This window comes from Corapipo altera, unplaced genomic scaffold (genome assembly GCF_003945725.1).
Source record: "Corapipo altera isolate COAL_440 unplaced genomic scaffold, ASM394572v1 1, whole genome shotgun sequence".
Lineage (NCBI taxonomy): Eukaryota > Metazoa > Chordata > Aves > Passeriformes > Pipridae > Corapipo > Corapipo altera.
In genome coordinates, this window is record NW_020884873.1 from 790,947 (window position 1) to 811,507 (window position 20,561).

The 20,561-nt window shown below is 39.1% G+C and overlaps 1 protein-coding gene across 1 annotated transcript in view; it reads left to right on the forward strand.

Moving 5' to 3' along the window:
- Window positions 1–20,561, forward strand: part of PTPRO (protein tyrosine phosphatase, receptor type O) — a 155,457-nt gene that overhangs the window by 123,372 nt on the left and 11,524 nt on the right. The window contains 9 exon segments of the mRNA XM_027653677.1: window positions 2,446–2,585; window positions 5,203–5,335; window positions 6,711–6,831; window positions 8,708–8,776; window positions 12,175–12,258; window positions 15,476–15,511; window positions 17,104–17,185; window positions 18,210–18,300; window positions 18,824–18,900. Of these exon segments, the coding sequence (XP_027509478.1) occupies window positions 2,446–2,585; window positions 5,203–5,335; window positions 6,711–6,831; window positions 8,708–8,776; window positions 12,175–12,258; window positions 15,476–15,511; window positions 17,104–17,185; window positions 18,210–18,300; window positions 18,824–18,900 (833 nt within the window).

Below are 20,561 nucleotides of genomic sequence, written 5' to 3' on the forward strand. Positions count from 1 at the left end.
ATAGTCTTCAAACACCAAAATATACCCTTAAATACACATCAATGACAGTGCTCTTGAGAAAAACAGTCAGATTTGTGGTTGTGGAATCCACCTTTGTTATAAGTGAAATATGTGTAATGTACTCAAAAAACAAAAGCCGACTTGAGAACTTGATCCTTAAGGAAAGACTTTAAAATACGACTTTCTGCCTAACATCTTCCTTTACCTGGGAGGAAGACTGGACACTGCACCATTGTACTTTAAGAAATTTTACTTCTCTTTTGAATGTATTTAGAATTGCTGAGTCTTAGGTACCTAAAATTTTGAAATTTCCCAGTGTGCCAGACTGCTCTAACAGGCATTAACTCCACTGTGAAGGTGGGTAAAGAAAAGTTTGTCATTTCAAACTGGATTATCTTCCCTACATGAATAATAAACCTTTTGTGAGTCATAGTGAAAGAAGTGAGTTTAAAGTACTCTATAATTTCCAATTGGATTAGGGGTCTTGAAGCAACAATTGTCCTTTTATGTTTTTCAAAACTCTTAGTCAAATCACTTAAACGATGCTGGGCTAAGCAGCGCAGAGACAACAATCTGAAGTTCTTCCGGATCTTTTGACCAAAGGCAATGTTTGAAAGATGTAGACAAATTCTATGAATCTTTTCTTCCCTTTGCAAGCCCTGTCCACTGTTTCCCCCATGCTTGTTTCTGTGTGCAGTTACGTGTGTGTTTGTCCCTGTGACTGAGTGGGTGGGTGTGTGAGGATGAGTATCCCGCCTGCTACAATTGTCCAAAGTTTCTTGGGACGTATTTCAAAATACCAGCCAGCTTTATCTTTCAGGAAGATCCACGAGTATTATTCATGTTGTACACCCTGCAGCACAGTTGTATCCTCTTGTTCTTTCCTTATGGACAGGCACTTATTGAACTGAGGCAGATATTTTGCCTCTCATTTACAACAACAAAAAGGTGGAATGAATTCTGGTTTGATAAATCCCTTCTAGACTTCTGCCTGTGGGTTTTTCGTTGGGTTGAGTTTTGGGGTTTTTTTCCTTTATGATGTCTGAACTTTGAATGGACAGTAGTAAGGGTGTTTTACCAGAGGTTTTCCTTCTCTCTGTTTCTCAGAGGAGCAATGGGAATTGTAATTAGCAGTAGTGGAAACTGAGTCTGAGTGATAGACGACTTGGCACTTGGCAGTCATTTAGGCGTTCCTGCCAAATGCTCTTCCCTCTATGATGTTTGCTTCATCCTGGCAACTTTCCACTTGCAGAAAAATCGAGCCATTTGCTGGAGGCAAAGGGAGGATTTGCTTGGGATGATGCCCAAACACAAACCTCATATTTTAATTGAGGCCATTTTTTTTACCTGGAGTGAGGGATGGAATGTGTTTCTGAATCCAAGAGCAGATATATGGGTGTAATTATGGGAGAGGGATGCTTTCCTTTGTAGTGCTGGGATAATATATACGCTGCAATCCCTGTGAAACACGTGAATGTGCTTCAGTCCCTGCCCAACTCTCTCCATAATGCCAATGTAATTTTGGCAGCCTCCAACACAGATCTGATTGTTTCAGGATCAGATACATCTCCAAAATGTCTATAACTACTTGAACAAGTCCTTTGTGCCCTTTCGTGTGGTGGATCTTACACATCACATCCAGGTTCCTGTGACAGCATCTCACAGAATGAGATTAACAAATTATTTGTGAAGGGAAAGAATAAAACCAAAATGTTCTTGTGCATCACTCATTTTATGCAGTGTGTCAAAATCCTGGAATCAGTTCAATAATTGAGAATGACAGCTTTAATTAAACATCCATAGATGAGGAAATCTGAAAACTGTGGAGAACAGTTCAGAAGTGTACAGCCCAAACTTCACAACCTCTAGAGGCAAACCAGAAGAGCCTAGAGTGCCTAAGGCCCTAAATGTTAGCCTGGGGAAAAAAAAAAAAGACTGCAAGTGTTTGTTTAAACTGATAATTGACTAAATATTTCCTCTGCAACAATTAAACTAACCTAGACAGTCTTTGCTTGTGGGAAGCTACTTCTTTATCATCTCCTGGGGCAGACCTTGAGAAGAAGAGTTTTCTCAGGCCAAATGTGTTGCTAACAGGTGGACAGTCATCTTCTCTGAAAGAGTCTCTGCTAACATTGTTCTATTAATAGAATCCACTGATCATCCTCAAACAAGGGCTCTGCTGAAAAGGGAAGTGAAGTAATTATCCATCTGTCCAAATAGAGAACAGTTTAAATAGAGAAGAAAAACCAACACACTTCATCATCTTCCCATTTTACAGTGGTAGTCTATCATCCTGAGAGGTTTTACACTGGCAGATTTTATCTGAAGGAAATGAAGGATAGGAGGCCATCCGGCACTGCTTTCATTTTTTTTCATTTTTCTCAGTTGTCTGGAAACTTAAAGATAAGCTTAATAAAAGGAGATTTTTTTTTCCCTCTTAATCAGAACCAGCCCCTCCAAAATCATTGTTTGCTGTCAACAAGACTCAGACCTCTGTGACGCTGCTGTGGGTGGAAGAAGGAGTGGCTGATTTTTTTGAAGTCTACTGCCAGCAGGCTGGATCTGGTCAGGAAACAAAAGTCCAGGTATGTAAGCGTCTCTTCTTTGGTTTCTGCTCTTCATCTCTAAAACTGAGACTGGGCCTTGCATCTTTCTAGTTTGGCTTCTGCTAGTTGGCATATGCATGTAAAGCCCAGTGACATTTTATATCAAATGTGATAACGTGGCTCAGAATTAAACCTTTAAAAGCTAAACTAGTAAAGCATTTCAAATGCTAAAATATTTTGTTATTTTTCAGTATTAAGATTGGCTTCTATCTTATTGGTGAGATAAGTAGTTGGACAGAAGCTTTGTCAAGCTTTGGCTACTCATGAAAATGGATCTAAAATGCCATGCAAAATCTAAAGGACCACAAAACTAAGGGAATGTCAATTAGCAAGAAGGGAAAAATGGTCAGGTAACTTGATAAGGAATGGGAAAAAATAGACATATTTAGATGCCATGAGATCTTTTATGCAGCATCTATTTATTTCTGGCATACTTTATTTCTGGTTTTGAGATCTGTTAAGTAGTCCCAGTTAAGTTCAGTAGTAGCTTCATTGCTATTCAAAGATTACCTCTCTGCTGCAAATGTGGCTGCTCCTCATGCATTTTGCCTCAGGGTATTTTCTTCAACACTCACTTTCTCAGCCTCAGAAATGAACCTGCTTTTCTCTCTGCCCAGTTAGGTACCTGTGCTCAGAGGCCACTTGAATATAGAAGTGTTTAAGCTGAAAATGCTGTTCAGTGAAAAAGAGAGAGCAGTAGTAGATTTAATTCCTTGTCATTCAGTGCAACATGTGAGGTTTACTTTGTGGTTTAGCTGATGCTATAATGAATCACTGTGAGCATATGCCATGAAACATCATTTTCTCATGTGGACTGTCACGCATAAGGGGGAAACATTCGGGAAAGAAGTGAAAAATAAGCTAGTTAAACCACTGACTATCACAAAAGAGACTTGCACAGTCTTTAATCCTATGGCATGCCAACCTGAATTATCTAATATTCTTTTAAAATAGAAAAAGACACTGACTAAAGGCAAAAAAATCTTTAAATGGACTTTAATCTTTTGGATAGTTTGGAATCCACATCTGGATTCCTGGTTTTTCACTCTGTATAGCTAAAGATCGTGAACTCTTTATCACTTAGCAGAGATTAAAAATAGCGATGTGATCAGGCAAGGAAGGTACCACAGGATTTGCAACTTTAGGACAGAGCAGATCTGGTTTAAGAACATCAGGAAAAAACTGCTTCATTTGGCAGATGCTTCAGTGGGTGTCACATTTGTTGACATGAACATCTGGCATGGGGTAATGCACAGAGATTATCAGCTCACTGCTTATTAGATTTATCACTGTCTTTTCTGTCTCTGTGAAGAAAATGGGAAAGGCTCCTTTTTGAGCTGTAAAAAGGGATGCTTTACAAATAAACTGGTGAAAATTCTTCGTGATTTTCCATGCTAATTACGTGGACATTTTTTGTCCCTTTCCTCCATCTTTAAATCAGCAAAGTGGAAAGCAAGAGCTTTCTGGGTTTGAACATCTTGGATTTTGGTTGACTAATTTAAATTTCCCGGAGGGGAAAATGGAAAACATCCAGCCAAGTCCAAATGCCAAAGAGCGGCCTCTCCTTTCAGCTCAGGCAGTAAGACTCTCCTCCCTTCCACTAATGCCCATATGATTTCATCTGCATAATGCACCTCAGAATTGCACTACAACAGGAGCCCTTGCAAGCCTAGGATTAGGCCAGGACTGAAAACAAGCTGTTGTAAATAATGCTTGAGACTTGTTACAGCATCTTGCACTCTCCATCTGGAGTTCATTCCTAACACTTCTCCTTCTTCCCTTTCTAAACTACTGGTTCAGTGTCTCTGTTTTTGCAACTCCAAACCACTCGTGGTTTTACTGGACAGTATAGAAAATTGAGGACCTTCAGGAGCTTTATCTTTAAGTCAACACACATGGAGTACTTGTGTTTGTTTTCGTTTGTTTTGTCGGCATTTAAAAACCACAAAAGCGTTTACCGGGGTCATAGTAATTAAAACGTTTTATAAATATGTTATTTAAAGAGTTTCTAGCTAGAAGAACTGAGGTGTAGGATGTCTGATCATAGTTATTACCAAAAGGCTCTACTCTAGCTTTGGTTTTCACCTGGGCCACTCAAAGGGCTCACATCCAGAGGAACTGCCTCAGAGGCAGAGATGACATGCATTCACATGAGGGTGCAGAGATTGTGGCTGTCTTGGCTGTGCTTGGAATAAAAATAACTTTGCTTTCCTCCTGCCTGTATGGCTTAGTAACCAGAGCTCCTGAGCACTGCCCACCTCTGAGGGTGTCCTGGAGGTCACAGCTCTTGCCCCCACCAGGCATGTGCCTGACCAGCCTGCTGTGAGGCACCCATCCTCCTCTGCCCAAAAGGCATTGAGGTCCCTGGGCTGCTCTGGGCTGTTCTTGCTGCTGTTTTCACTCTATCCCTCTCCCCTTTTCTGCCAAACGACCTGTCTGTTTTCAAGGGCAGATCCTGATCACCTTCCCTGTGTTTCAAGGTGCTGATTTCTTTCACCAGATCTTACTTTATGTGGTCATTTATATGGAGCACTGATTTACAATCTTGCATTTGCAAGAGAGACAAACTTCTGTGTGTTTTTCCCCATGTCTACAGGAACCTGTCACCGTCTCTTCACACGTCGTGACCATTTCCAGCCTAACCCCTGCCACTTCCTACAACTGCAGCGTGACCACCTTCAGCCACAACAGCCCCAGCATCCCCACTTTCATTGTGGTTTCCACCATGGGTAAGCAGCACTTCCCTGCTTTCTTCTTCCTTATCCAGCTTCATCTGTTTCCCCTTGCTTTCTAAAGCTGTGCTTTGTCATGTTGGCCCCAGGGGTTGTTCGTGTCATGGAAAGGCTGCCAGATGTGGATGGGATGGGGAAGCAGCTTTAAAAAGTCCTTAGAAAAGTCCCCACTAGGGGTTTGACTTGGAAAAATTATAAACTAGAGGGTCAATTCTGTACTGGGCTTTAGAAATCAGGGACCTAATTTGTGGTGTCAATAGTGAACATCAGGGTAATGCTTGATGACATTTATGGAGAAAAATGTGTTCTTAGCCAATCCCAAACAAGAGGAAAATCAAATTCGTGAGCTGTTAAGGCTTTCTGCTTTCAAAAAAGAAGTGAGAGAGAAGGAGAAAGGCCACTGCAGGATCTTGAGCAGTCCCAGCCAAAGGATGGAGGATCCCTAGGCACGTAACAAAGATTGGCATTATACTAGCTCTGAAATAAAAATAATGGTGTTGAACTGGTCAGAGCACTGGACTTTTCTTTAAAATCTCCCCTTCACAACAATCAGTGTCATCTCTGCTTAACTGAGGAGTTGCACAGCTTTAGTCACTTGTCCTGTGCATCATACCACTCCATGATGGAGTTCAGTGTCTGATTCTTAGCTTAAAACTCTCCACGTTTTTAATCTAAAAAATGCTTCCGTAGAAACTGTGAATGTGAAGTTATTCTGAGCACACAAAGTAGAGAGATTTTAATATACAATGAGCAGAACAGGGTATCTGGTCTCATAGTATAGTCCATAAACCATGTAATATGAAACAAAAATAAATCAAGGTGTTGTTACTGAGAGTTGATTTCAGTTATTATTTAAAACAGAATATTTTGTTTAAATTTATCTTCCAGAGTAATTAATCAGTTTCCACCCACCCAGTATATTACAGTCACTGTAATAGCCTCAGCCTATTATTTTGCTTCTAGGTCAGAAAAAGTATTGATTATTGTTGGAGAGCAACTTCTGAGTTGAAATGTGATGATCAACGTAGATGATGGTGAATATCTGTATTTTATATTACCATCACCATTTTCTCTTGCATTGTGAATGTCAGTTAAGAAGGGAAAAAAAACCAAACAAATCAGAAATGCCAAAGTTTAACAAAAATGCCGGAGTGAAGTCAAAAGAAATTTTCTAAGCCAAAGAAATTTTCTAAGAGCAATAGCTGGTCAAAACCTTCCTTTATTTCTTGTGGTAGATTTTTCTCTCTGCAGCACTCCAGGCTGAATGAGTTCAGTTTTAAAAAAATAGCACTATCAAAATTCAGGGCAAAACAAAACAAAGTTGTCACTGCTTCTGAATTGAATAACCGAGAATCACTTTTTGTATTTACAGTCACTGAGATGAATCCCAATGTAGTGGTAATCTCTGTGTTAGCCATCCTGAGTATCCTTCTGATTGGACTGCTGCTGGTGACTCTTATTGTACTCAGAAGAAAACACCTACAAATGGCCAGGTAAGTCCAGATTTGTGCTAATTGCAAAAAAAATCAGACAGCAACAAACACATCATGACAATAGTTTCAATTAAGAATGTGCTACTCGAGATGCTTGTGAACAGGATACCTTCAAAATAGTTGTCTTATTGCTGTATAAGAGTAGCATATCTTCTTCCTTTATCTACTTTCATTCTTGACTTGAGTTATAAGCCTCAACCTTTGTCTCTTTTTGAGCTTTGCAAGACTGATTTATAAGGGTTGTGTCAGGAATGTAAATGACAGTTAGGATCTGAGGCAACCAGACACAAGCAGGACACCAAGATCATTCATGAGTCTTTCATATGGTTTGGAACAGGAGATTTTCTGTATCAGGAGATAACATGGTTTGTTCATCAGGTCCAGGATGATGCATTTGGGAGGTCATGTGAGGCCTGAGCCCTGGCAGCCAAACCCCTGGGGCGAGGGAAGATGTCCCCAGTGTCCTGAGAGTCTCTCTCTAGAGCATTTGCTGATCTGCCCTCAAATGGGAACTGCAGCTTGGGCTCCCCTAAATCTTGTGTTTCTATGCAGTCAGGGTGCAGCCATCTATGCACAGAGACACATGAACCCAGGGGGATTTCATGTTCCGCTGTTCACTCATATCATTAATGATCCCAGTTTGTTCTGATGCACAGAGGAAGGGAAAAATTATCTTTTTCTGACAGAACCTTCAGCTATCTGCACCAATTGCTTGTACCTGGCTATTAAAATTCAATTTCCTTTTTTTAGGTGATCTTACCTGTATCAGTTCACTTTTGAGTGGGTTATGTTATGGCATGTGTGAACTGCAGCATTCTCCAAGCCCTAGATACATGTTTTACCTCCTAGTTTTGGAAGTGTCATGGAGTCTTCATCCTTAAAAAAATCTATGTAATATATTTTTTATTAATTTACTGTACCATGTCAAGAAAGGAAGTTATTTCATGTAAAAAAACTTCAGTGAAAAATCTTGCACTTAATTACCTAGTAGACACTCCATTTTACGAGTCGTGTCTTGTCTATATATTCCATACAACAGATGACCACATCACACATATTTTGCAGGTTATCTCTTTCAGAGAACATTATGTGATTTGTTCCTTTTACATGTAACTGTCTCTGTGAAAATCCCAGCTAAATTAATTCTCTTTCCTATGTAATTACTGTGCAGGCAGCCCAAAGCTTTTTTTTTTTTCTCTTCATCACTACTTGTAGCCACAGAAGATAAACACCCGAGAAGGAAATTTTTAAAAATAAATCCAATAAAAAGCTGCAAGCAATTGTTTGCTTAAATCAAGAAATCAAAAATAGTCAAGTCAGTTTATAATTCATAGCCGAAAATAATGGACTGGTGATAAATTCCCTGGAATGTTATTCAGGAATTCTTTTTCTTTTCCCCCCAGTTATTTTCTCAACTCAAAATTACCACAGTCCTGCAAAAAGGACATCATTAAACATCATCTCCTTAGAGCAGGGACAGTGAATATTTAGTATAGAAAGGTAAATATTTAGCATCTGTACTGAGGCCAGAAAACAGTGCTGGTGCTGGACTATGGAAAGCACAAATCTGGACAGAAGATGAGATCTATTTGAGAAATTTATTAACAACTTCTGCCTCGTTTCACTTCACTCTTTGTAAGCATTTTTAGGTAATTTGATCGCAGGTGGTGCTGAACATTTATTGGTTTTGGACAAGGGATTTGATTTTGTTAAGGGGTTTCTGTTCCTTTTGTTACAGATTATCTCAGACCTAGTCACAAATGTGAGTGTTCAGCACTTTTCTGCAACTCCGAGAGTTCTCTGTTAAATCAAGCTCACTGCAACCATTGTGAATCCAAAAATGTTAACTTTTTATCTAATGATCTTCCTGAAACAGGGAATGTGGTGCTGGAACCTTTGTGAATTTTGCATCTTTAGAGAGAGATGGAAAGCTTCCCTATAACTGGTGAGTGTTTGAAGCAAAGCTTATGTTTTCTCCCATCTCTGCTTTTTGGCAAATATTATCTATAATGTTAAAGTGCCTATTTTTTATGTCATTGCTGTCCCTCTTTAGGATTAAACTACTATACCTGCTAATGTAGTATCTTATTCCTTGACTGTATTTTATTTTTTGAATGATGACTGAAGACATGCATTCTGTCACCTGCTATTTTTAGTAGGGAATGATGTATATACATGTCAGCCAAGTTGTGTAGATGTGTTTTGGGAGGATTTTTTTTTCCTTTCTCTTTCAGACATATTTTCTAAAATAACACAACTTGATCTATAAATCCATTAACACTTCCATATATTTATATCCAGGAGTAAGCTTGCCTGTAGATGACTAATTAGCAACTGTCTTCATGCAGTGGCATTAATTAATAATTCCTTACACTGTAAGACAATTTCCTTACAATTGCAAGACTAAAATATATACTGTAACTTAATGTTCAGTGGTGTTGAAAAAAAAAAAATCCTAAACATATTCTTGCTAGTCTAGAAAACCACCTTCAAGGGTTGCAAGTACTGACTATGGACTCCAAACCATCACTGTCACTATCAGCTGAAAAGAAGTATTTGAACAAAGAAAGTCTGTAGGATTAGCTTTTATGGCAGTAAAAGGCTTTGAGATCTACCTGACTGGCACTAGCATGGTCATTTCCACTCCTATTTTGATAATCAAATGAGTGGGGATGACAGACTCGAGGTTTGCAGTTTTGCCACCAAAAATCTCTGCAAAAGCCTCTTCTTTTTCAAGGCAAGTCCAAACACAGACATTTAAAAGCATAATATCAGCCCCATTCCAGTATGTAAGAAGAAGAAAACATGTGCCTTGGTTTTACAGCCGTGGTCAGCTTTGTTGACAGCTAAGAAGTTGGAAAGAAGAGTTGGTGTGCAGGGAACTGCTTCCATGATCTCATAGGACACAGCCTTCCAACAGGAACGGGATTAAATGGTTTGACACCGCACTACAACAAGCCTTTTGCTAATAAGCATGCAAACTGAACTAACAAGCCCAGTGAATCTTGTCAATACCTCACTGTGCTGCTAATTAACTGGGTATTAAACAAGCTTCACTTGCTTGGTTCAGCTTTAATAGCAGCCAGCTGTATGCTGTACAAACGAAGCCATCTTTCAGCTTCTCTTGCTTGGACTATATTAATGGCAAAGAAGGCAGAAGATCAAACACTCACGTTAATTAAATAGCCAAGCTTGAATGAAATGATTAAACTGGCAACAGACGTTATTAAAACCATAAAAGGCTTTTTTTTTTTATGGGAAGGGGAATTAATAGGTTTGGATGTGAAAGTGAAGGTTCTTGTTGCTTGATTTGGTGCATGTGTATGTATGTGTGTGTATATATCTATGTGTATATACACGAATATATATACACACATAAATTATGTTATAAAAATATAAATTAGGAAGAATATTCCCGCTTAATATCTCCACAATTTTATGTAACTGATGGCAGTGTGCCCTATTTATCTGAGAGTTGTTTTGTGTGCCTCTGTTGTCTAATGTGAAGACCAGATTCACAATCAGTCCAGGCAGCCAAATGGTAAATATGGTACCAAAGAGAAGGATGAAGAAACCCATTTTGCTTGGGGTCATTCCAGGGAATCTAGTAAGGGAGGTATGGGCATATCCACTGCTTCCTAAGGGAAGATCAGCTCAGCAGAGTTTTCAGGATATAAACAATCTCTGCCTCTCTTTCTTTAAGTAAAGTTGTTCAGTACATGTGAGCAGTATGTGAAAGACCACATAACTGCATGAAAACAATTTTGTATTTTCTGGGCAGTTACACGTTTTTCATACATTGAATGAAATCGGTTTAGATATCAGAGCTCTTAATCTGTGAACAATATTAATTAGGTTTGCAAGCACATTAGCCTGTGATTTGATAAAGTGTGGAAAATTCTTGTGATAATTTGATGACGAAAGAGGCTCAGGCCTAAATAATTCCTTTCGCCTCTGTAGGGCAAGAGGAAGTAAAAACCTCGCTTGGAGTTTTCCAAAGGAAAGAGGAGTATTCCAGCTAAATCATCACTTCTCTCTTCTGAGCCTAAAGGAAATCTAATTGTGGCACCAGAAATCTGTTTAGGGAAATCAAATTTCATCCTCAGTTCAGTCCCATAGAGACTGAACTTAGGGCTGATGAGCCCTAAGGCCTGATGCTGCAGTTGCTATGGCATATGATTAACTAGAACAGGCTCTTGCTTCTGGCTGACCCACACAATTCCTCCCAGTGCCTGGGGAAGGTGCCCTGCAGAAACTGCACTGCCCATTTTCTTCACAGCAGCAAAACCCATTAAAGCATAACTTGCAGTTTTCACTATGTTTGGGGAGAAGTTTCCTCCACTGGTTGGAAGATTAAGATGAGAGATGATTACATTTGACATGACTTGTTTGTTAGGGAGAAAAACCAGTATCTACTGACTTTTAAGAGCTGAGAGTACTGAACAAGGAAATTTCACTTTGTGGTTCCTCTTTAGAACAGTTGCAGAAGGAATGGTATTGCTTTTTAAGACAGCAGATTTTCTGAAGGGTTAAAAACACACTGAGGGTGTATTTGGCCAAAAAAAAAAAAAAAAAAGAAATCCTTCCACTGGAGGAATGTTTGTTTACTAGGTTAATGTATAGCAGAATCTGGTAAATGGTTTGTAAATGATTTATAAGTTTGGAATTATTTTGTACTCCAATTTCCTTTAACTACAATTAAACCTGATGTGAATAGTTATTTGTAGAAACCACAGTTAGAAGAACTGTTTAAACCACGTTTAGCTGAAAACCTAAAAGATAATTTAAAGCACTCTCTAAAATGTTATATGGATGCTTTCAGAAATCTGACTCAATGGAGGGTATTAGGAGATACTATAAGCATCTTAATTTATATCTGATATAGATCTTCTGATATCCACAGAATCACTTGCAGGAACAAACATGGGAGATTATCATAGCTCTACACGGTAAAACCAAGCCTTGTCAGTCCTGAAGTATCTTAAACCATCAAAAAATAGACTTAGTACCACCTATGTAATAGCTGTAAACCTGTTGATGATATTTTCATACCCTTTTTACTCTTAAAATTTGGAATAACAGGCCTGGATCAATACTATAAAACACATTTATTTTGATCATATAGAATTTTATGTTGTATAGCTGAAAATCCTGCAGAGGGTGTCAGGCTGAGCGTAAAAATTCTAGGGATGCTAATAATATTCTTATGAAGTAAGTAAGGAGAAGGATTTATGGGATTAACTGATTTTTAAAATAGAATTTGCTGATCTCCTGATTTCTGTTTGTCTTACTAACTCTCCTCACTTTTTCATCTTTATGTATGTTATCTATTAATGCTCACAGGCGTAGAAGTGTGTTTGCTTTCCTAACTCTGCTACCCTCATGCCTTTGGACTGATTATCTTTTGGCATTTTATATTAATCCTTGGTAAGTGATTTACTTGTTTTTCCATATGCAATGTGTAAACAATGTTAATTCAATTCCTATTACATGAAAAATGTGGGATATCTTTGTTTTCAAACGGGTCGAAGCTTTTGAAGATACAATTTTCTTGTACTAGAACATGGATTGGAGAGGATGTGGGTATCAAAGTATTTGCTACCCTGCTTCATCTGGTTTGTCTGCTTATGCTCCAACCTGTGTTGGTATTAAAAAGCTAATCTTGCAGTGGTCATCATATTCATCTCATTGCTGTCTTTGCAATTTTTGCTACTTCATTGTAAATCCTGGCTTCTTCTGTCCCAGTTACTCACCTGTTCATTGCCTGGCACTGACTTCTGTGGATGCTGTTCTATTACTAAAATTGCTTGATCATGCCCCACCTGTTTGGTGTGTGATGTCAAATACCTTAGTTTTTTTAAAGGTGCAGTTAACGTTCTCCTGACACAGTAAATGTTTTGCTTTTGAAAAAAACCAGTTCAGTGAGAACTGATACAAATAGAAGTCCCAAAGTGAAAAAATTGGATCACTGTGTGCATGTCTCACTGTGTATCTGTGTATATTTAATACTTCAGTCTGTAAATAATTTATAAAGACTTAGTAAACAACTGATGGTTTTTTTGAAAATACCTAACAAAGCCCTGGGTCTACTTAGAACCAGAACTGTCTTACAAACCATTTAAGAAACAACTACAAATATACGATGATCCAAAACCACTTAATTTATATAAAGAAACTTAATTTCCTGGTGGTCTTGAGTCCAAACTATAGGGATTTACAAAAAATGTGGTACAGAAGCTTAGATTTATTTTTCCTGGTCTTACCACATGACACCAAAGCACTGGCAAGCCAACATAGGGATTTCTGAGGCTGAGTTCCCTTGAGTCACAGTAGGTCTGAAGAAAAACCCATCTAAATTTTCAGTGGGCCCAGAAATGAGAGCGTTTATGTAACTGAAGGAAGGTCCATTTCTTCTCTCAGGAAAATAAAATCATGTTCTTTACACACACCCAGCTGAAGAGCAGATGGAAGTCTTCCACACCTCTCCAAGGTTCCTATTATATTGACTTGTAACTTGTCTGATGTAAACTCAGCTAACTCTCAAGCTGCACAGTGGTGGAGCTCCTGCAAGAAGAATTGTTGTCTTCTTTTGCCCCTTTGTTTTTTTTTCTTTTAGTATGCATTAACTCACCTTTCCAGATGTGTACCTTTCTTTAGAGGTTTCCTCTTCAATCAGTCTACCTAGTTTAGTGCAGATGATTAAATTCATAGGAGCAGAATTTGAATGAGATGAGATTAACCCCTCTCTTTGTATTTTAATCTGTAGAGTAAATGGAATAACAGATGAAACACCAGCTAACGTTTCAAATGTCTTTGTTTTGTGCACAAGTTGGCTTAAAATATTTATGAACATTCAGAAAACAATTGCAATGCTAAGAAACAAAGGCCTCTTGAGACTATCAAAGCACGAGAAATTCTTGCTGACAAATGTGTATCAAGCGTTTGTTTTATTGCCTCTTGAAGTGTTCCTTGGAGAAGCATTCTTAGAAGCATCCCCACCATAAAGAACATTTAGGTATTCTTTTTCTTTTCAAATTAATTCCAATGTGCCCGACATTTAAAGGTTTACCATAGTCACAGGGGATAGAGATGTGCTGAATAATTTACAGATATTAATTTTAGGATTTCATTGGAAGAATTCTTCAAAGATGGAGAGTTTGTGTGTACAGTCCACATGAATGTACAGATACTATACAGGTAGTATAGTACAGTTATCTATACAGATAACATGGTAGGCTGAAGAGGTTTGTAGTATTTGCAAAGTAAAGCTCTGCAAAGTAAATCTCTGCATTAATGTAAAGCTGGTATTACTATAGTTCTTGTTAATTCTGCAGGCAAAACTCCTTATCTAAGTGGAAATGTACCTTGACAAAATACCAAAATCACTACAAGATGTGGCTGCTCCAGAAATTGAATATTTCTTAAAGCTTAATTTTGGAAATACATTTTTTAATTTAACTTCTTAGCTTAGTGGGGTAGAAAAATAAAAATACTCCACTTCTTAATATTTATTTCTGTATATTTTCATTGTTTTAAATTTAAAACCCTTCTCCTTTAATTTCCTAATTGAAGCTATGAACCAAATTATCTAGAAGTCATTTTCATGTCATCATGAAATTAAAAATAGCATTATTATAATGTGGAAAATGAACAGATATTGTGTAATGACCAGTAAGAAAAGAAATTACACTACTGAAATTCTTTTTGAATAAGCAACAATCTGTTCTTTGGCTGATTTAACAAAGGAGATCATGTTTTCAGACCTCTAGCCAAATTATTCTAGGGTGCTTACTTTGTGTATTTAATCTGATAGATTGCTTAACTTTTTTGTGGCAAAACTGAAATGAACACACACCCCCCCTCCAAAAAACCACATGGTGGTAATTAGTGTAGTGCAGTTCTTAAGTCCAAACCTTTGGGTTGTACTGCTTAACACATTGAAAAATTTGCTCATAACTGTCACTAGTGAATTATATCACTTATAAATCATGTGCAGATTGTATTACATGACTGGTATAATTATCCCTAGCTGTTAAAAGTCAATTAAAATTATCTAAGGTTTAAGCTTGAGTCCCACTGAGGTCAGTGAGATATTTACCGTTGTCTTCATTGATCATCATAAGCAGGTTATAAAACAGACCATTTCTTTTTTCCTTCACCCTTTCTTGAATTTGCAAATGGTGGTCTTCTCCCTTTACCCAACAGATGCTTCTCATTCCCAGTTGCTCTCTAGTGTTGACATCCAGTTTCCCAACCCAGTAGAGACTGAACAGAGCAGCCCAGGGGACACTGTGGTGCCACGTTCCCCCAGCAGCACAGCCCCCTGCCAAGCTCGACTGGGCTCAGCCCACCCAAAACCAACAACGCCCTTGGGTCAGGATTTATAGAGGGCACAGGTTTTCCTTTTCCCAAGGGTTTTCCTTTTCACATTCTCAGAGCCACGGAGTGGAAAATGCATCCCACTGGAGTCAACAGAAATTTTGCTGTCAGCTTAAAATTGTCTAAGTTATTATCATCAATCTCCTCCTGAGTATGATGGTGACCAGGAAGCATACATTCTTAAATCAGTATTATCTTTGAATAGACAATAGTTTGATGAATGAAAAACACTTCTCTTTTGTTGTTTTTTTTTTTCTTTTTACAGGAGTAAAAATGGATTAAAGAAGAGAAAGCTGACCAAGTATGTAATTTCTTTGATATTTAAAGGAGTAAGACTTAGACTAAATATGCATTATGGAGTACATGTCATAGTGGTATTGCAGTTACAGATATAGAAAGCTTCTAGATAAACATATCCTGAGAGAGATATCTGCAGGCAGAAAACAAACAATAATTGGACAAAAGCAATTCTTCTCCACAGATTGTAATAAAACAGCTCCTTACTGATAGAAAATTAGTCATCAGGGAAAAGATCAATTATGCAACTTAGTGATTTCAACAGAGCTTATCCTTAGTTAAAAATGACAAAGGGGGGAAAACTGGGATGGATTTATTTCTACTGATATTTCCCTCCTGACATCAGGCTCTCATTACAGTTGTTGCTAGAACATTAGATCATTAATGCTAACGGGTAAACAGGAGTAATTAAGTGGTGATAAGACAGGTTCCTTTGGGCATATTGCCTCAAAGTAAATGAGAAGATTACTGTGTACATGCTTCAGTAGCTTGTAAATTAGAGCATGATAATTAGGTGAGGGAAGCTGTTTACCTGTGTTTCGTTGTTCAGATCGTCAGCCTAATTATTTCTGCGTTATGTTCAGAGGCTGTGCCTCTGCTATAGCAGATAGATCCTCACCTGGTGAAAAAGTGTGTACAATGATGGGAGTCATTAAATCAAGGCTAATTCATACCTGCTGAAGCTCTCCAGGATTTTCTATAGTTATGTGCCACTTTTTTTTAACCACCATATCTCTTTGAGACATTGACCTCTAAAGACAAATGTGTACAGTTCCCGAAGCCAGCAAAGAAAGCAGTCGGGACAGTGGCATCCAAAATGATGGTTTAGGGGGATTTTTTTTTTGGTGGACCTTCTAAAAAAAAATCAAAGCCTAAATACAAAATCAATTTCTCTGCATGAGCAAAGCTCAGACGAGTTTTAAAAGTATCTCTTCCAGAAGTGAAATTATCCGAAAGCAACATTTCTCACGGCACAAGAGGCAACTTAAATGAAGCAGCAGCTGCTCTGGTGCCAGAAGCACATTGGTGGGATGGCACTGAGAGTGGGTCTGCAGTGGAGTCCTGAATCACCACTTCTTACTGTGCCACCTGTGCCTTGGGGTTGCACACACCTGCAAAAGCAGTTCAGTGGCTAGTGATTAATTGTAGGAAGGGTGCATGGACCATTCAGACCAGTGGTTTCCTGCAGGTAGAACAAGTCCAATCCCTTAAAACATGGTGCTTATTATCAGCAGCACTGGCAGCTGCAGCATTGAGCACACCCAGAGGGGTCAGTACCCCTCTCTCAGCCTCTCTGGTGCTGTTACATTGTGTAATGAGCAGTACACCCACATTTTGTGGCCCTGAACCACAAGGTTGCTCTTTATTGTTGCTTTCTAGCATTAACAGTTGCAAATACACATTTATGACTTGAGAATCACAGAATCACAGAATATGCTGAGTTGGAAGGGACCCACAAGGATCATTGAGTCCAACTCAAACCTACACAGGACCATCCCCAATAGTCACACTATTCTGGGGGAAACAGAAATGAAAGGTACTTCAAAAGTTTAATTTTTTTTTTTTACTTAATTTCTGTGTATTTTTCCTTTAAAGCCCTGTCCAGCTGGATGATTTTGACGGATACATCAAAGATATGGCCAAAGATTCAGATTACAAATTTTCTCTGCAATTTGAGGTAAATCTCTGAGGATTCTGCCCTCTGATACTTGCCATGCCCAGATAAGCTTTTTCAAGATGTTAAGTTTGTGTAGTGTGTTCCAGTGCTCTGTGTTGATCTATGTGAGCTGTTGCTGGGTGGGTCAGCTTCACTTCCACTTCTGCAGAATTTAAAAGTGGATGTTGGTGTTGCTAAAGCCTACATTTAGTAAACTAATTTGAGTGCCTCATCACAATCAATTCAAGATAACTGTCAGAACAACACACTTGCTTTAAGATGTGCTGGTAGCCTGAATTGAATTTGGGATTTAAATATCTTTGTTTTATATCTTAAATGCCCTTAATTTGAGTGGAAGCATTGGAATGAGAAAGCAGCATCAAAAGTCTCTGTAAGAGCAAGGAGATCTCTCTAAGACAAGCTCAGGTGCATTCTCTTAATAACCCAGAATTTAAAGTCAATTTAATAGTATAAATCTAAAAAAGATCCTATCCTCGGGCTGTCTTCCAAAGATTTAAACATGGACAGGGAGTGGGGAGGATTCTCTGGGTGTTGAGATGGCTGGCATGATCCCTTCCTGGCAGTGAAACTTCCTCTAATGCAATGTATATTAGATGTAACTACTGAAGGTAATGACTAGAAAGATCTTCTAAGCATTCCCCCAAAATTAAGAGCCACTTGAGGACTTGAAGAAACCCCTTTAAGTGGGGCAGATGACCACCACAGAAGTAACTTAGCAACCTCCTGGTTTGACAGTGGTTTTGGGTAATTAAATGTGGTTAGAGAGGAACAATCTGCAGTCACAGCCTGGAAGGCAGCAGTGTGTTGGCAGCATTCAGCAGGAGACTCCAGCATTGCTCTCCAGCTGCTTGGAGTCCAACTCAGAGGCATCAGATAAGGAAAGTCAGTATAGTCCTACGTCAGTTTATAAAGTGATTAATAAACATTTTCTGTCTGGTACCTGCTACAACTAATTGCTTCTCTAAGTACTATTTTTTTAGCGTGTGTGTGTTTGACCTTAGTGCTTCTCTTTCTGTTACCCCAGGAGCTAAAACTGATTGGGCTTGACATACCCCACTTTGCTGCTGACCTTCCTATGAATCGCTGTAAAAATCGCTACACAAATATCCTGCCGTGTAAGTACAATGCACACTAAATCCTGCTGACATCCCCAGCCAGGGAAAGAAGAGTTTTTAATAAGAAAATTGGAAAATCAAGGCAGATTTTCTGACTGATAAAAGCACGTTCTAAAAATCTGCTCTTGCAGAGAACTAGGCAAGAGATGGTTTTTGTTAGCTTTGAACAGACGTAGCTTCCTGGGGATGTTTTATCACAAGAGTTTGGAGGTGAGAAACACAAGGTCATTTCTGCTACTGAGTAGTGTTACTATTTTTCTCTTGTGATTTTAATGAAACCTAAGGGAGCCCAGAGGGATGGCACTTGGAGGGTGTGTTTTGCAGAACAGTAAATGATGGTATGTCCATGTAGTGTTTGCTGAATCAAACATTGCTCTCTCGGTAAATTTGAGCGTTTTCTATTTTTTAATAGTTTTTTTTTTTGCAGTTTCCGTAGGACTAGTTTTAATTTTACCTGGTTGGGGGTGAGTGCCATGTTTGAGAGAAAAAGTTTTTGTGGGTTTTTTTTTTTTTGCTTTTACAGATGATTTTAGTCGTGTCCGCTTAGTCTCAATGAATGAAGAGGAGGGATCTGATTACATTAATGCCAACTACATTCCTGTGAGTACAGAGATTTAGTCAGTGTAAAGTTAAGTGTCCTGCACAGCAGTGTGCCCCCTGCAAACAGCACAATAACTCCTGGAAGCTCAATCATGTTCTCAGCATCTCCTTCAGCTTCAAATATTTTGCCTACAGGGAACTGTGTGTTATGTCAGCCACCAAAAAAGAAAAGAAAGGTGTCAGAGGGGAAGACTTTGACAAATTTTACCACAGTAGCACCGGGTGAGCTTTGTGAAACCTAGATTGGACTGACAGGGAAATGGGGAGGAAATGCTGAGTGTCAGGGACCTTTTAAGGCAGCTAACAAAACCATAAACTTTTAAGTGAGAAATTTTTCTAGATTTATACAGCACATGGTAAAAGGGTTAACACTCCACAACTGACAAAATGCACAGAGCCCAGATGGTGCGTGGAGGGAATTTCTGCTTTCTGCCTCATCTGTGGTGCTCCCAGAGGGCCTCCTTCTCTCTGCCTGGCAGAGAACAGCCACTTACCAGGGAGTAGCACCCACACTTTTAGGATAATTAAAGTGTACACAGAGCTGTAGCCAAATGTTTTGACACTGAGGGGTTGGCTGAAACCTCATCAGCTTTTCCCACTCTCACCTGTGCAGTCACTTAGGCTTATCCCTGCCACTGCCACAAAGGTTCTCCCATCTGTTACCCTCCCGTACCGTGGCTCTGTGTAAGCTGGAGAGCAATATCCAGTATTTCTCTGCGTGGAGAGGAGGTGGAGCACTACATCATCCACTTAGAAAAAGGTCTTTTACTTGAGGACCACAGACAGATGAGCATCTCTGCAATCTTGCCGTGAGCTGAAGACTGAGCTGGCTCTGAAGAGAGCTGAGTCAGCATTACAGAAAAGGGAGGAGCCCTCGGATGAGTCAGTGAAGCCACTTCTCTGTCACTGTGGCATTGCCCATGTGTGGACTGTTGAGCAAATTGCCTGTGCTTGGCTCCTATGTGCCAAGAGCATGACCTTGAGCACTCAGGCTGCAAGTGCCTGAACTCGCAGAGAATCAAGAAAGAAAAATGTTCCAGCATTCCAAAGCATCGTGAACAACACAGGAAACTTCTGTGACATGGGATTATGGATTATAGGATTTTAAGTAGAGGTCCCTTTTGGATGTTCAGCTGTGCTTTACATCTCTTTAGTATTACTTATAGCACAATGTTGACCATAGAAACTGGGACAGACACGTCATCTTAATGCTTAGCTTTTCCTGAGGGTCGCTTCTCCACTGAGTTCCTGCCTCCAAACACATAAACCAGGGGGAATCTGTGTCCCTCTGCTAACAGAGAGATTGGATATTTAGGTCAGACATAGCCCATGCAGACAAACAGGCAGCAAATTCTGTGTAGTGCAAAAACTCAGACTGAGCTGACTGGTAATGATATCTGGAGGAAGCCGTTTGTGGAAAGTGCTCCCAAATGACAAATAATTTTACTATCTGCATACTGTGGTAGCACAGAAATTGTCCAATTTGCTCAGGATGGGATCATGCTGTGTGTTGTATGTATTTTTTCCTCTTACTAGGGATATAAAATAACTTTCCAAATGCAGTTTTGATAATACAATCTCAGCAAATATGGTTATAGCTGATGCCAAAATGGTCATTCTGTGGATCTTTTTATTGTAGTCTTAATAACAGTCTTTTGGTT